The following is a 13561-nucleotide window of genomic DNA, read 5'->3' as shown; positions in this document are numbered from 1 at the left end:
CACAGAGAAAGGGCAATGGAAACCTTTTAATGAACCTACTGGGTGGGATTCAGCCAGAAAACAGCAACAAATCTCTGACCCAGCTGTGGGCTGCATAGAAAAAGATGGGAGCTGGAGGAGACCACCAGGAAGGAGTCCAGGAGGGGCTTCAGTTGGAGGGATGGAGTCCAGGAGGGGCTTCAGTTGGAGGGAGGAGGAGGAGGGATGGTGCCTGGGCCCTCCGTGGGGAGAGGAGGCCTCATCATGGGTGGCAGAGGAGCAGGTGGGGGAACACCGGGGGCTGGTGGCAACTGAGGTGGCACTGGAGGTGGTGGCACTGGCCCCGAGGGAGGCATGGGAGGCAGGGCCATGCCTCCTGGGGGAGGGGGTGGCATGGAGTCTGGCAGAGGCGGCCTCGGGGGCAGGCCGTTCATCAGCGGCGGCGGAGGAGGACGCTTCACCGTGGGGGGCCCCGGAGGCAGGTTGGGGGGAGCTGGAGGCTTCTCCATCTTGAAGTGGAACTGGAGGAAGAACTGGGGAGGAGAGAAGAGCAGAGAAGGCAACAATGAATCCTCAGGACCAGGCTGTGCCACCACGCACCAGAGCTGCTCCATCCACGCTCCGGGGCTGCAAGGATCAGTCCTGATCTGTCGCCTCCCCTGGGCACAGCTGCCCAATGGCTTGCACCACCACTGGCACAGCACCACCACCCTCTGCACCCTGCCCTAAGTGCTAGGCTCGAGGGGATGGGGATGGCATGGGATGGGGGTGCCCAGCTCTGCCAGGGCTCCTGTGGGCAGGAGACACAGCAAGGAGCCACACGGGGAGGGCACCAAGGGCCACACGGGGAGGGCACCAGGGGCCACACGGGGAGGGGGCACCAGGAGCAACACGGGGAGGGGGCACCAGGAGCAACACGGGGAGGGGGCACCAGGAGCCACACGGGGAGGGGGCACCAGGAGCAACACGGGGAGGGCACCAGGAGCCACACGGGGAGGGCACCAGGAGCCACACGGGGAGGGGGCACCAAGAGCAACAGAGGGAGGAGGCACCAGGGGCCACACAAGGAGGGCACCAAGGGCCACACAGGGAGGGCACCAGGAGCAACACGGGGAGGGCACCAAGAGCCACACGGGGAGGGGGCACCAGGGGCCACACGGGGAGGGCATAGTGTGGCACATTCAGGCACTCTGGACAGCCTTGAGGAGCACCCTGGGACAGTCCTGGGGAGCAGTCTGAGGAGCACCTTGGGACAGCCCTGGGGAGCATCCTGGGACAGCCCTGGGGAGCACTCTGGGGAGCACCCTGGGACAGCCCTGGGGAGCACCCTGAGGAGCACCTTGGGACAGCTCTGGGAAGCATCCTGGGACAGCCCTGGGGATCACTCTGAGGAGCACCTTGGGACAGCCCTGGGGAGCATCCTGGGACAGCCCTGGGGAGCATCCTGGGACAGCCCTGGGGAGCACTCTGAGGAGCACCTTGGGACAGCTCTGGGGAGCAGTCTCCCTGTACTGCCTTTCCCTCCAAGCTTCTCTACCCTCCTGCTCCCCTTCTATCCCCCAGGCCACGCTGTGGTGTGCTCCAGGTACCTGTTTGGTTTCCCTGTTCCAGTGGGTCCAAAACTTCCCTTCTGCTTTGTCGATCTCCCTGCTGGGCACCTGCAGCACAGAGAAGACAGAGAACACAGAGCTATTCTTAGCCCCAGCAGAGGAGCTCAAAAGCCCTTTTTTTAGCAGCAGAGCCTGCAAGATAAGCAGAGCTGTTGCAGGCCTTTGTGAGCTGTGCTGCTCTCAGATGTTACGAGCCAGAGGTGGGGGCAGCACAAAGAATGAAGCTGCTTCCCTATCGGTCAAGGACGAGGGTTGCTGGCAAAAAACATCTTCCCTCAACATCTGCACAGAGGCTGAGGAGCAGAGCACAGAAGGTTCCTTTCTGTACCAGACATCAAGAATTTCAGTGGCTCCCCCAGAGCTCTGCACACAGCTTAGTTTTTGTGCCTCACTGGGGTTTAATGACTTCCAGGCAGCCTCTGGAGCCCTCTTCTTCCACTCCATTAACCCCTGAAAGAGAGAAGTGTGGGTGGAGGAAGGCTCACTGGAAAATCCTGTGCTGGAAAACATGGGCAGTGCCCTCTTGGGGGGCATGCAGGAGGGAGTGGGCAGCAGGTGAAGGGAGGTTCTCTTCCTTCTCTGCCCTATTGAGACCAAATCTGCACTATTGGGTCCAATTCTGGGCTCCACATCTCAAAAGAGATTGGGAGCCACTGGAGAGAGTCCAGCAAAGACTGCAAAGCTGCTGAGGGGCCTGAAGCAGCTCCGTGAGGAGCAAAGGCTGAGAGCCCTGGGGCTGAGAGCCTGCAGAAGAGCAGCCCCACAGGGGACTGAGCAACACCCAGCAAGAGCTAAAGGACCTGTGCGGGGCAAGAGGATGGGACCAGACTGCTCAGTGGTGCTCAGAGACAGGACAGGGAGCAATGGGCACAAGCTGGAAGCCAGGAGCTGCCATCTGAGCAGGAGCAGAAACTCCTTTGGTGTGAGGCTGCTGGAGGCCTGCAGCAGGCTGCCCAGAGAGGTTGTGGAGTCTCCTTCTCTGCACAGCTTCCAACCCCTCCTGGGCATTGTGCTGCTGGGCAAGCTGCTGCGGATGCCCTGCTGGAGCAGGGAGGGTTGGACTGGATGCTCTCCAGAGGTGCCTTGCTCTCACTGGTGCTGTGCTGTGGGTCAGGGAAGCTCTCCTGAGCAGGAGCCCAGCCCCAGGCTCACCTTGAAGGCGATGGTCTCATAGGGCTCAGCTGCCATCAGCAGGTACTGCCAGCGCCGGTCCGGGGGCTCGATGCGCTGCTCGTAGGCGGACATGAAGCGGTGCCTGGGCATGATGCTCTCTGCTATCTCTGGGTAGTCAATCTGGGGGGTGGCAGGGCAGTGGTTAACATTCCCCCTGCCCACTGCCCCTGCAAAGCAAATCCCTCAGCTAGGCAGCACATCCAGCAGTGTGCCCAGCTGGGCAGCAGAGCCAGTGGCAGCCTGGGCTGGCTCAGGAGCAGTGTGGGCAGCAGGACAAGGGAGGTTCTTGTGCCCCTGTGCTCAGCACTGCTCAGGCCACCCCTGCAGTGCTGTGTCCAGTTGTGGGCTCCTCCATTGCAGAGAGCTGTTGAGGTGCTGGAAGGTGTTTGGAGAAGGGCAGCAAGGCTGGGGAGGGGCCTGGAGCACAGCCCTGTGAGGAGAGGCTGAGGGAGCTGGGGGGGTGCAGCCTGCAGCAGAGGAGGCTCAGGGCAGAGCTGATTGCTGCCTGCAGCTGCCTGCAGGGAGGCTGTAGCCAGGTGGGGTTGGGCTCTGCTGCCAGGCAGCCAGGGCCAGAAGAAGGGGACCCAGGCTGAAGCTGTGGCAGGGCAGGTTGAGGCTGGATGTGAGGAGGAAGTTGCTGGCAGAGAGAGTGATTGGCACTGGAATGGGCTGCCCAGGGAGGTGGTGGAGTGGCTGTGGCTGGAGGTGTTGCAGCCAAGCCTGGCTGGGGCACTGAGTGCCATGGTCTGGTGCCTGGGCAGGGCTGAGGGCTGGGTTGGGCTGTTGGAGCTTGGAGCTCTCTTCCAACCTACTTGGTTCTATGGTTCTATGATCCAAGGGCAGATCCACACAGGACACTCAGTGCCACCAGAGACCACAGTCTGGCCCCTGAGGCCGTTTGGTTGCTGGAGGTGAGCGGCAGCAGAGGGTGAGCAAGGCCAGGTCTGATTTACTGTGTCCAGTTCTGGAGCCCCCAACACAAGCAGGACATGGAAGTGTCGGAGCCAGTCCAGAGGAGGCCACCAAGATGCTCAGAGGGCTGCAGCAGCTCTGCTCTGAGCACAGGCTGAGAGAGTTGGGGCTGTGCAGCCTGGAGAGGAGAAGGCTTCCAGGAGACCTTGGAGTGGCCTTGCAGGAGCTGAAGGAGGCTCCAGGAGGGCTGGGGAGGGACTATTGACAAGGGCTTGGAATGAGAGGAGGAGGAGGAATGGGTTTGGAGTGGCAGAGGGGAGATTGAAAGTGGATGTTAGGAAGAAGTTGTTGGCAGGGAGGGTGGTGAGAGACTGGCACAGGTTGAGGGTGGGGAGAGACTGACACAGGTTGAGGGTGGTGAGAGACTGGCACAGGTTGAGGGTGGTTGAGACACTGGCACAGTTTTCCTAGGGAGGTTGTGGAGCACAGAAGCACCCAAGGTGATCTTTGATCACCTTGGGTGCTTCTGTGCTCCACAACCTCCCTGGAGGTGCTCAGGACCAGGCTGGATGAGGCCTTGAGTGACCTGTTCCAGTAGGAGGTGCTGGAACTGGCTGAGCTTTGAGCTCCCTCCCAACCTAACCCATTCTATCATCTATAGCTTTATCTCCCTCACTTAACAGCACCTGCAGAACCCAGACAGACAGACAGAGGCCTTACCTGGAAGAGGAGGCTCTGCTGGCCTGTTTCTGGATCTCTCTGTTTGGTCACTGTAAAGAAGAAGCAGGAGAGCTGAGTGCAGCAGAGGGCTGGAGTAGGGCAGCAGCATTCCTGCCCCAGGACACACAGAAAGCTGCCAGCAAGGAAGGGTTTCAGGAGTTCTCTCTCACCCAGCAAACAAAAAGTCAGGTTGACTTTAAGCAAACCTGCTGCTGGCTTCAGTTTTGGGGCCCTCATTCCAAGAAGGACATTGAGGAGCTGGAGCAGGTCCAGAGAAAGGCACCAAAGCTGGGGAAGGGTCTGGAGAACAGGGCTGGGGAGGAGCAGCTGAGGGAGTTTGGGGTGTGCAGCCTGGAGAAGGCTGAGGGGAGACCTCATTGCTCTCTGCAGCTCCCTGAGAGGAGGCTGGAGCCAGGTGGGGGTTAGGCTTTGCTCCCAAGGAACAAGGAGAAGAGGAAATGGCCTCAAGTTGCCCCAGGGGAGGTTCAGGTTGGACATGAGGAACAATTTCCTCCCTTTGAGGGTTGTCAAAGGCTGGCCCAGGCTGCCCAGGGCAGTGGTGGAGTGCCCAGGCCTGGAGGGGTTTCCCAGCTGTGCAGATGTGCTGCTGAGGGCCAGGGCTTGGTGGTGGAGTTGGCAGCTTTAGGTCCTTAACCATCTGAAGGGCCTGAGGATCCCTGCTGCAGGGCAGCTCCTGCCGGGCAGAGGCTGAGCACTGCTGGCAGACACAGAACTGAAGCTGTGCCCTGAAGGCCACAGGAAAACAATGAGGGATTGAGAGCAGAAGCTTGGGGCTGAGTGATTGATGAGCATCAGTGGAGGATGGCACAGCACAAAGGAAAGGAGAGGCTGCAACAATGTCCCCATCTCCTGCAGGGCTGCTAAGGGCTGCCAGCCTGGCAGGGGCCATCTGTTCCTAACAGGGCAGCACTGCAGAGCTGTGCCAGGGTGGGGGCTCGACCACTGAAGGTCATCAGAGGAGATAAGAAGCCCTCTCTTACTCATGGCCAGCCCCTCCTGCCAGCATCTGCACTCTCCTCTTTCACTTGAGTTTGCTCAGCAGTTCCCTGCTTAACCAGGCAGGTCTCCTGGCTCCCTGTCTGGGTTTCCTGCTCGTTGGAATGCTCTGATCTTGACCTTGGAAGAAGTGGTCCTGGAATATTAAGCAACCCTCAGGGGCCCCTTTGCCATCTACAGCCCTGTCCTGTGGGGCCTCCTCTAGGCAACTGCTTGGGAAGGCCAAAGTTGGCCCTGCTGAAGCCCAAGGCTTGGTCCTGCTTGTTCTGTTCTCACCACACAAGATGCTCAACTTCCCTTCCTGCTCTGACAGGGAGCTTGGACTCGATGATCTCATTGAGGTGACCTCATTGCTGCCTGCAGGGAGGCTGTAGCCAGGTGGGGTTGGGCTCTGCTGCCAGGCAGCCAGGGCCAGAAGAAGGGGCCCCAGGCTGAAGCTGTGGCAGGGCAGGTTGAGGCTGGATGTTGTTAGGAAGTTGCTGGCAGAGAGAGTGATTGGCACTGGAATGGGCTGCCCAGGGAGGTGGTGGAGTGGCTGTGGCTGGAGGTGTTGCAGCCAAGCCTGGCTGGGGCACTGAGTGCCATGGTCTGGTGGCTGGGCAGGGCTGGGTTGTGCTGTTTGAGCTTGGAGCTCTCTGCCAACTGCTCTGTTCTGTGATTCTAAGGTCTCTTCGGGTCACTTCCAGCCCCTAAGATCCTGCGAGCCTGTGCCAGAGCTGCTGAAAAGCCTCTCTCAGCGCTGGCAGGCACTGAGTGCTGAGCAGTGCCAGCCCCAGCCCAGCCTCACCTTTGTAGCCAGGGCGCCCAATCTTCACAAACTTCTTCACTTCCACCTTCACCTTCTCCGGGGCAGGCTGGGCAGGAGCTTCCTTGGCCTCCTTGGCAGCTCGCCGGGCCCTGGGTTCAGGTGGGATGAGCAAGTGGAAGGTCAGGGCAGGCTGCAGGGGACTCTGGATGGCTTCCCAGGCAGGCTCAGTGCTGCAGAGCAGCATCTCCGCTGCCGCCCTCCCACGTGGCACAGGGCAGCTGCACCCACACCTAACGCTGCCAGCCCACAGGTGCCCCTGGTGCCCCCTCCAGTGCCCCTCGGCACCGACAGGGCTGAGAGGATTTGCTTCTTGATTAGCTTGTGGGGAACCTGCCGGGACTGAGCCCTGCCCTGCCGGGACTGGGCTCTGCCAGGACCGAGCTCTGCCGGGACTGAGCCCTGCCCTGCCGGGACTGGGCTCTGCCAGGACCGAGCTCTGCCGGGATTGAGCCCTGCCGGGACTGAACTCTGCCCTGCCGGGACTGAGCTCTGCCAGGACTGGGCTCTGCCGAGACTGAGCTCTGCCGTGCCGGGACTGAGTTCTGCCCTGCCGGGACCGAGCTCTGCTGGGACCGAGCTCTGCCAGGACTGGGCTCTGCCGAGACTAAGCTCTGCCCTGCCGGGACTGAGCCCTGCCGGGACCGAGCTCTGCCGGGACCGAGCCCTGCCGGGACCGAGCCCTGCCGGGACCGAGCCCTGCCGGGACCGAGCCCTGCCGGGACCGAGCCCTGCCGGGACCGAGCCCTGCCGGGACTGAGCCCTGCCGGGACTGAGCCCTGCCGGGACTGAGCCCTGCCGGGACTGCTCCACAAGCTCAGCTCCTCTCAACCAGACCCATTTGGCTTTTAAACCTCTTCCCTCCCCTTCCTTCAGCAACCCCACAGCTTGGCTTTGGCCTGCAGCTCCAAGCTGGAGCTCGTCCCCCCTGGGAGCAGAGCTGGGCTGTACCTCCTGGCTAACCCCAGGCTGCTCCCCAGCAAACACACACACAGTGAGGGAACATTCCAGCTACAGGAGAATGGAGTTTAGGGTCTAGAGAGGCAGAGAAGCATCAGCTCGAAATGCTCAGGTAGAGGAGGACAACTTACAGATTGGTTTGATGCTTCTTGCCCTGGGTGTGTGCTAAGTAACTGCCCTGAAATAAAACACAGGGTAGAGAGGAAAGTGAGAAAGGCAGCAGGCAGCCCAGGAGAGACACTGCTGGAGCAGGGTGGAAGCCCTCTGCTGGGAGAGTTGGGCTTGGTCAGCCTGGAGAAGGCTCCAGGGAGACCTTCTGGTGGCTTTTAAGTGCTCAAAGGGCTGAGCAGAAAGTTGGGGCCAGACTTCTGAGCAGGGCTTGTTGGAAGAGGAATGGTTTGGAAGTAAAAGGAGGAGACTCAGAGTGGAGAGAAGGGAGAAATTGTTGATGCTGAGGGTGGTGAGAGGCTGCCCCAGGCTGCCCAGAGAGGTGGGAGCTGCCCCAGCCCTGGGCACCACTGCAGGTCAGGTTGTTTGGGGCTCTAGTTGGGGATGTCCCATTTGTGCTGCAAGGAGAGTCTGAGCCCCTCCTGCCAGGGTTTGTCAGGGTTGAGCAGGAGAGGGAAGATTTCTTTCCCAAGAGCTTGGTGAGCAAAGAGAGCAGCCCTGAGGACAAGGACCTGGGAGGTGCTGGCTGATGAGGAGCTCAGCAGGAGCCAACAACCTGCACTTGCAGCCCAGCCCCAGCCCTGTCCTGGGCTGCTCCCCAGGGGCAAGGAGGGGACTCTGCCCCTCTGCTGTGCTGAGACCTCTCCTGTAGTGCTGAGGCAGCACCTGAAGGGTGCTCAGCTGTGCCCTGCTCCCCTGGCACATTCCTCCTGCTCACTCGGGGGGTGTTCAACTTGCAGAAGAGGAGGCTGAGGAGAGACCTCCTTGCTCTCAGCAGCTCCCTGAGAGGAGGCTGCAGTGAGCTGGGGTTGGGCTCTTGTCTCTAGGATCAGGGGAGAGAAGGAGAGGCAATGGCCTGAAAGTGTGCCAGGGGAGGGTGAGGTTGGAGATGAGCAACAATTCCTTTGCTGCCAGAGTGGTCAGAGATTGGCACAGGCTGCCCAGGGAGGTGGCAGAGTCCCCATCCTTGGAGGGGTTCAGGAACCCTGTGGCCATGGCAGCTGGGGCCAGGAAGGAGGAGGAGGAGGAGGAGGAGGAGGAGGAGGAGGAGGAGGAGGAGGAGGAGGAGGAAGAGGAGGAGGAAGAGGAGGAGGAAGAGGAGGAGGAAGAGGAGGAGGAAGAGGAGGGTTGCCTTCAGGGCACCTGCCTTCAAGGCTCAGAGCTGCTGCTTTCAGCTTTCTTTGCCATGCCAGGCCTGGCCAGGGCAGCAGTAAAAGGAGCACACTCAGTGGAGAGGGAGAAACTGCTGATGCTGAGGGTGGTGAGAGGCTGCCCAGAGAGGTGGGAGCTGCCCCAGCCCTGGGCACCACTGCAGGTCAGGTTGTTTGGGGCTTCAGCTGGGGATGTCTCTGCTGGCTGGGTAAGCTTGAGAGGTTCCTTCAAGCCAACCCAGCCTCAGTGACAACTAACCAGTGCCAGGGGTGCTGCTGCAGTGGCAGGACCCTGGCACAGAGCAGACACTGCCAGGGAGGTTTTAAGCCTTAGCTGGGAGGAATCTGATTTGAAAACTGCAGACTGCTGCCAACTGCTGCACTGCCACAAGCAGCCAGGTTTGACACAGCCAAACCAGCCCCTGCCCCATCCCCACTTCAGTGCCAACCATCAGGCAATGCCTCAGCTGCCTGTGCTGGAGGCTGCTGCTGAGATCAAGGCCATCAAGCACCCAACTCACCTCATTGTTGTGCAGGGTCAGGCAGAGTTTGCACTCATAGGAGCCCAGGTGGTTTTTCATAAAATAAGGATCCTAGGAGGAGAATTTACCAAAAGGTTACAAAAAAAAAACCCCACACCCATGGCAAAGCCCAGTCCCTGCCCAGCCCTGTGCTCTGCACAGCTCACAGAGGCACAGAATCAGGCAGGTTGGCAGAGAGCTCCAAGCTCCAACAGCCCAACCCAGCCCTGCCCAGCCACCAGACCATGGCACTCAGTGCCCCAGCCAGGCTTGGCTGCAACACCTCCAGCCACAGCCACTCCACCACCTCCCTGGGCAGCCCATTCCAGTGCCAATCACTCTCTCTGCCAGCAACTTCCTAACAACATCCAGCCTCAACCTGCCCTGCCACAGCTTCAGCCTGGGGCCCCTTCTTCTGGCCCTGGCTGCCTGGCAGCAGAGCCCAACCCCACCTGGCTACAGCCTCCCTGCAGGCAGCTGCAGGCAGCAATCAGCTCTGCCCTGAGCCTCCTCTGCTGCAGGCTGCACCCCCCCAGCTCCCTCAGCCTCTCCTCCCAGGGCTGTGCTCCAGGCCCCTCCCCAGCCTTGCTGCCCTTCTCCAAACACCTTCCAGCACCTCAACAGCTCTCTGCAATGGAGGAGCCCACAACTGGACACAGCACTGCAGGGGTGGCCTGAGCAGTGCTGAGCACAGGGGCACAAGAACCTCCCTTGTCCTGCTGCCCACACTGCTCCTGAGCCAGCCCAGGCTGCCATTGGCTCTGCTGCCCACCTGGGCACTGCTGCCTCCTCTGCAGCTCCTCTCTCCCACCACCCCCAGGGCCCTCTCTGCCTGCCTGCTCTCAGCCCCTCTGGCCCCAGCCTGCAGTGCTGCTTGGGGTTGTTGTGGCCAAAGTGCAGAACCTGCCCTTGGCCTTGTTCAGTCTCATCCCCTTGGCCTCTGCCCACCCATGCAGCCTGGCCAGGTCCCTCTGCAGGGCTCTGCTCCCCTCCAAGAGCTCCACAGCTGCTCACAAATCTGAATTACCAGCCCCACACTGCTTTAGGGCTACAAAAAGTGGGAGAGACAGCACAGCAACTTTGTCAGCTGCTGGCACTGCAGGTGACAAACAGCACAAGAGCTAAAATCCTTCAGTGACAGCTCCATGGACACACAGCTGCTGGCACCTCTTTGCTCAGCCCCACCACAAAGAGAGGGATGTTCAGAGGGCTGTAGAACCTCCCCCATGGGCACAAGCTGGGACAGTTGGGGCTGTTCAGCTTGGGCAAGAGAAGGCTCCAGGGAGACTTTAGAGCAGCCTGCCAGTGCCTGAGGGCTGCAGGAGAGCTGGGGAGGGACTTGTGCCAAGGTCTGGGGAGTGTCAGGATGAAGGGCAATGGCTGTGAGCTGGGAGAGTGAGAGTGGAGAGGAGGAAGAAATTGGTTAGAGTAAGGGTGGGGAGAGACTGGCACAGGTTGAGGGTGGTGAGACACTGGCACAGGTTGCCCAGGGAGGTTGTGGAGCACAGAAGCACCCAATGTGATCTTTGATCACATTGGGTGCTTCTGTGCTCCACAACCTCCCTGGAGATGTTCAGGACCAGACTGGATGAGGCTTTGAGCAACCTGGACAGGTGGAGATATCCCTGCCCATGGCAGGGGAGTTGGCACTGGGATGATCTTGGCAGGTTCCTTCCAACCCAACCCAGCCTCTGACACGCTGAGACATTTCCCACTCCGTTCCAACCACAGCTCCTCACTCAATCTCCCTCTCTCCAAAGCCCTAAAGCTGTGCCCAGAGCTCTCTACAGGACAGGAGCACCATGGCAGGGCTCTCCCCTCCGGGCAGGGCTCTCCCCTCCGGGCAGGGCTCTCTCCTCTCTGGGCAGGGCTCTCCCCTCCGGGCAGGGCTCTCCCCTCTCTGGGCAGGGCTCTCCCCTCCGGGCAGGGCTCTCCCCTCCTGGCAGGGCTCTCCCCTCCGGGCAGGGCTCTCTCCTCCTGCCAGGGCTCTCCCCTCCGGGCAGGGCTCTCCCCTCCTGGCAGGGCTCTCCCCTCCGGGCAGGGCTCTCTCCTCCTGCCAGGGCTCTCCCCTCCTGCCAGGGCTCTCCCCTCCTGGCAGGGCTCTCCCCTCTCTGGGCAGGGCTCTCCCCTCCGGGCAGGGCTCTCCCCTCCGGGCAGGGCTCTCCCCTCCGGGCAGGGCTCTCTCCTCCTGCCAGGGCTCTCCCCTCCGGGCAGGGCTCTCCCCTCCGGGCAGGGCTCTCCCCTCCGGGCAGGGCTCTCTCCTCTCTGGGCAGGGCTCTCCCCTTCTGGCAGGGCTCTCCCCTCTCTGGGCAGGGCTCTCCCCTCCGGGCAGGGCTCTCCCCTCCGGGCAGGGCTCTCCCCTCCGGGCAGGGCTCTCCCCTCTCTGGGCAGGGCTCTCTCCTCCTGCCAGGGCTCTCCCCTCCGGGCAGGGCTCTCCCCTCCTGGCAGGGCTCTCCCCTCTCTGGGCAGGGCTCTCCCCTCCTGGCAGGGCTCTCCCCTCCTGGCAGGGCTCTCTCCTCCTGCCAGGGCTCTCCCCTCCTGGCAGGGCTCTCCCCTCCGGGCAGGGCTCTCCCCTCCTGCCTCACCTTGTTGATGTCGATGGTTTCCAGGGCCAGCTGCCGCAGCCTCTCCCGCCGGTCCCGGTTGCTCTCGGAGGCAGAGGCTACACCTCCACTTCCTGTCTTCCCTCCAGGACGATGCTGGAAATCCATCCTGGAGCCTTCTGTGTTTCAGTTCCTTGCAGAGATAAAGAGAGGCTGGAAAAACAAACAAAAAAAAACAGAAGGGAGAGCAAAGGGAGAGGTCAGCAGGCTCAGGGCTCGCAGAGATCTTCAGCCTCTCTGCAGGGGCTACTTAGGGTCAGAGAAGCAGGCAGGGCTGGAAGGGAGCACAAGGAGCAGGCAGTGCCAACCCCTGCCATGCCCAGGGACACCCTACCCTAGAGCAGGCTGCACACAGCCTCAGCCAGCCTGGCCTCAAACACCTCCAGCCATGGGGCCTCAACCACCTCCCTGGGCAACCCCTGCCAGGCTCTCACCACTCTCCTGCTCAACAACTTCCTCCTCACCTCCAGCCTCACTCTGCTCACCTCCAGCTCTGCTCCATCCCCCCCACTCCTGCCACTCCCTCACACCCTCAAAAGTCCCTCCCCAGCTTTTTTGGAGTCCCCTTCAGATGCTGGCAGGCCACAAGAAGGTCACCTCAGAGCCTTCTCCTCTCCAGGCTGAACAGCCCCAACTCCTTTAGTCTCTCCTCACAGCACCAGAACAAGGGGACCCAGGCTGCAGCTTCTGATCCATCCCTCCCTGCCCAAACATGCTCAGCCCTTCAGCAAGGGCCAAAGCTGCTGCTCAAGCATCCCCCAACAACCTCTGCAAGCATCAGGCCCTCACTCCCAAACGCCTCCAGCCCCTCAGCAAGGGTTGAGCTTCCCCTCCTCAGCAGGGATCACAGACTCAAGCAGGTTGGCAGAGAGCTCCAAGCTCCAACAGCCCAACCCAGCCCCCAGCCCTGCCCAGCCACCAGACCATGGCACTCAGTGCCCCAGCCAGGCTTGGCTGCAACACCTCCAGCCACAGCCACTCCACCACCTCCCTGGGCAGCCCATTCCAGTGCCAATCACTCTCTCTGCCAGCAACTTCCTAACAACATCCAGCCTCAACCTGCCCTGCCACAGCTTCAGCCTGGGGCCCCTTCTAGCCCTGGCTGCCTGGCAGCAGAGCCCAACCCCACCTGGCTACAGCCTCCCTGCAGGCAGCTGCAGGCAGCAATCAGCTCTGCCCTGAGCCTCCTCTGCTGCAGGCTGCACCCCCCCAGCTCCCTCAGCCTCTCCTCCCAGGGCTGTGCTCCAGGCCCCTCCCCAGCCTTGCTGCCCTTCTCCAAACACCTTCCAGCACCTCAACAGCTCTCTGCAATTCAGGAGCCCAGAACTGGACACAGCACTGCAGGGGTGGCCTGAGCAGTGCTGAGCACAGGGGCACAAGAACCTCCCTTGTCCTGCTGCCCACACTGCTCCTGAGCCAGCCCAGGCTGCCATTGGCTCTGCTGCCCACCTGGGCACTGCTGCCTCCTCTGCAGCTCCTCTCTCCCAGCACCCCCAGGTGCCTCTCTGCCTGGCTGCTCTCAGCCACTCTGTCCCCAGCCTGCAGTGCTGCTTGGGGTTGTTGTGGGCAAAGTGCAGAACCTGCCCTTGGCCTTGTTCAATCTCCTCCCCTTGGCCTCTGCCCCTCTCTGGCCACGTTCCGGTTCCCTCCGCAGCCCTCTCCGGTCCCTCAGGCAGTCCCCAGGCTGCCCTCAAGCCCTCAGCGCAGGCCAAGCCCCCCCCCGAGCGCTCCCCAAGCGCCGCTCCCGCAGTGCTCTCCTCTCTCAGGGACCCCCCAGGCACCCACACCCCCCCCGCACCCTGCCCGGTCCCTCCCGTTCCGCCCCGGGGCCCTTACCGGGGACGCGGCCGCGGCGCTGCCTCTGCTCCCTCGGCGCCGCTCCCGCGCACCGCGAGACTTCCGCTGCCGGGCAGGGAGCTTCCGGTTTGCCCAGAGCACTTCC

General features: G+C 61.7%; 1 protein-coding gene across 1 annotated transcript; it reads right to left on the bottom strand.

Moving 5' to 3' along the window:
* Nucleotides 1-6: 6 nt before the first annotated feature.
* On the bottom strand, nt 7-13555 carry SF3A2 (splicing factor 3a subunit 2). Its single transcript, XM_064175201.1, has 9 exons — nt 13456-13555; nt 11602-11772; nt 9017-9088; nt 7308-7354; nt 6199-6308; nt 4395-4444; nt 2742-2882; nt 1569-1637; nt 7-512 (listed from the first exon to the last, which is right to left on the bottom strand). The coding sequence occupies exons 2-9, from the start codon at nt 11725-11727 to the stop codon at nt 180-182; spliced, it is 948 nt and encodes a 315-aa protein (XP_064031271.1). The 5' UTR covers nt 11728-11772; nt 13456-13555; the 3' UTR covers nt 7-179.
* Between the last annotated feature and the right edge of the window lie 6 nt (nt 13556-13561).

Source organism: Pogoniulus pusillus, chromosome 41 (genome assembly GCF_015220805.1).
Source record: "Pogoniulus pusillus isolate bPogPus1 chromosome 41, bPogPus1.pri, whole genome shotgun sequence".
Lineage (NCBI taxonomy): Eukaryota > Metazoa > Chordata > Aves > Piciformes > Lybiidae > Pogoniulus > Pogoniulus pusillus.
This window is presented reverse-complemented; position numbering and strand designations above follow the sequence as displayed.

Coding starts and splice junctions, on each gene's coding strand:
- SF3A2 (XM_064175201.1), bottom strand. CDS start 11,727: ATGGATTTCCAGCATCGTCCTGGAGGGAAGACAGGAAGTGGAGGTGTA. Junction 4,445..6,198: donor TGGGCGCCCTGGCTACAAAG/GTGAGGCTGGGC, acceptor TCTTCTTTACAG/TGACCAAACAGAGAGATCCA. Junction 513..1,568: donor GGAACAGGGAAACCAAACAG/GTACCTGGAGCA, acceptor TCTCCTCCCCAG/TTCTTCCTCCAGTTCCACTT.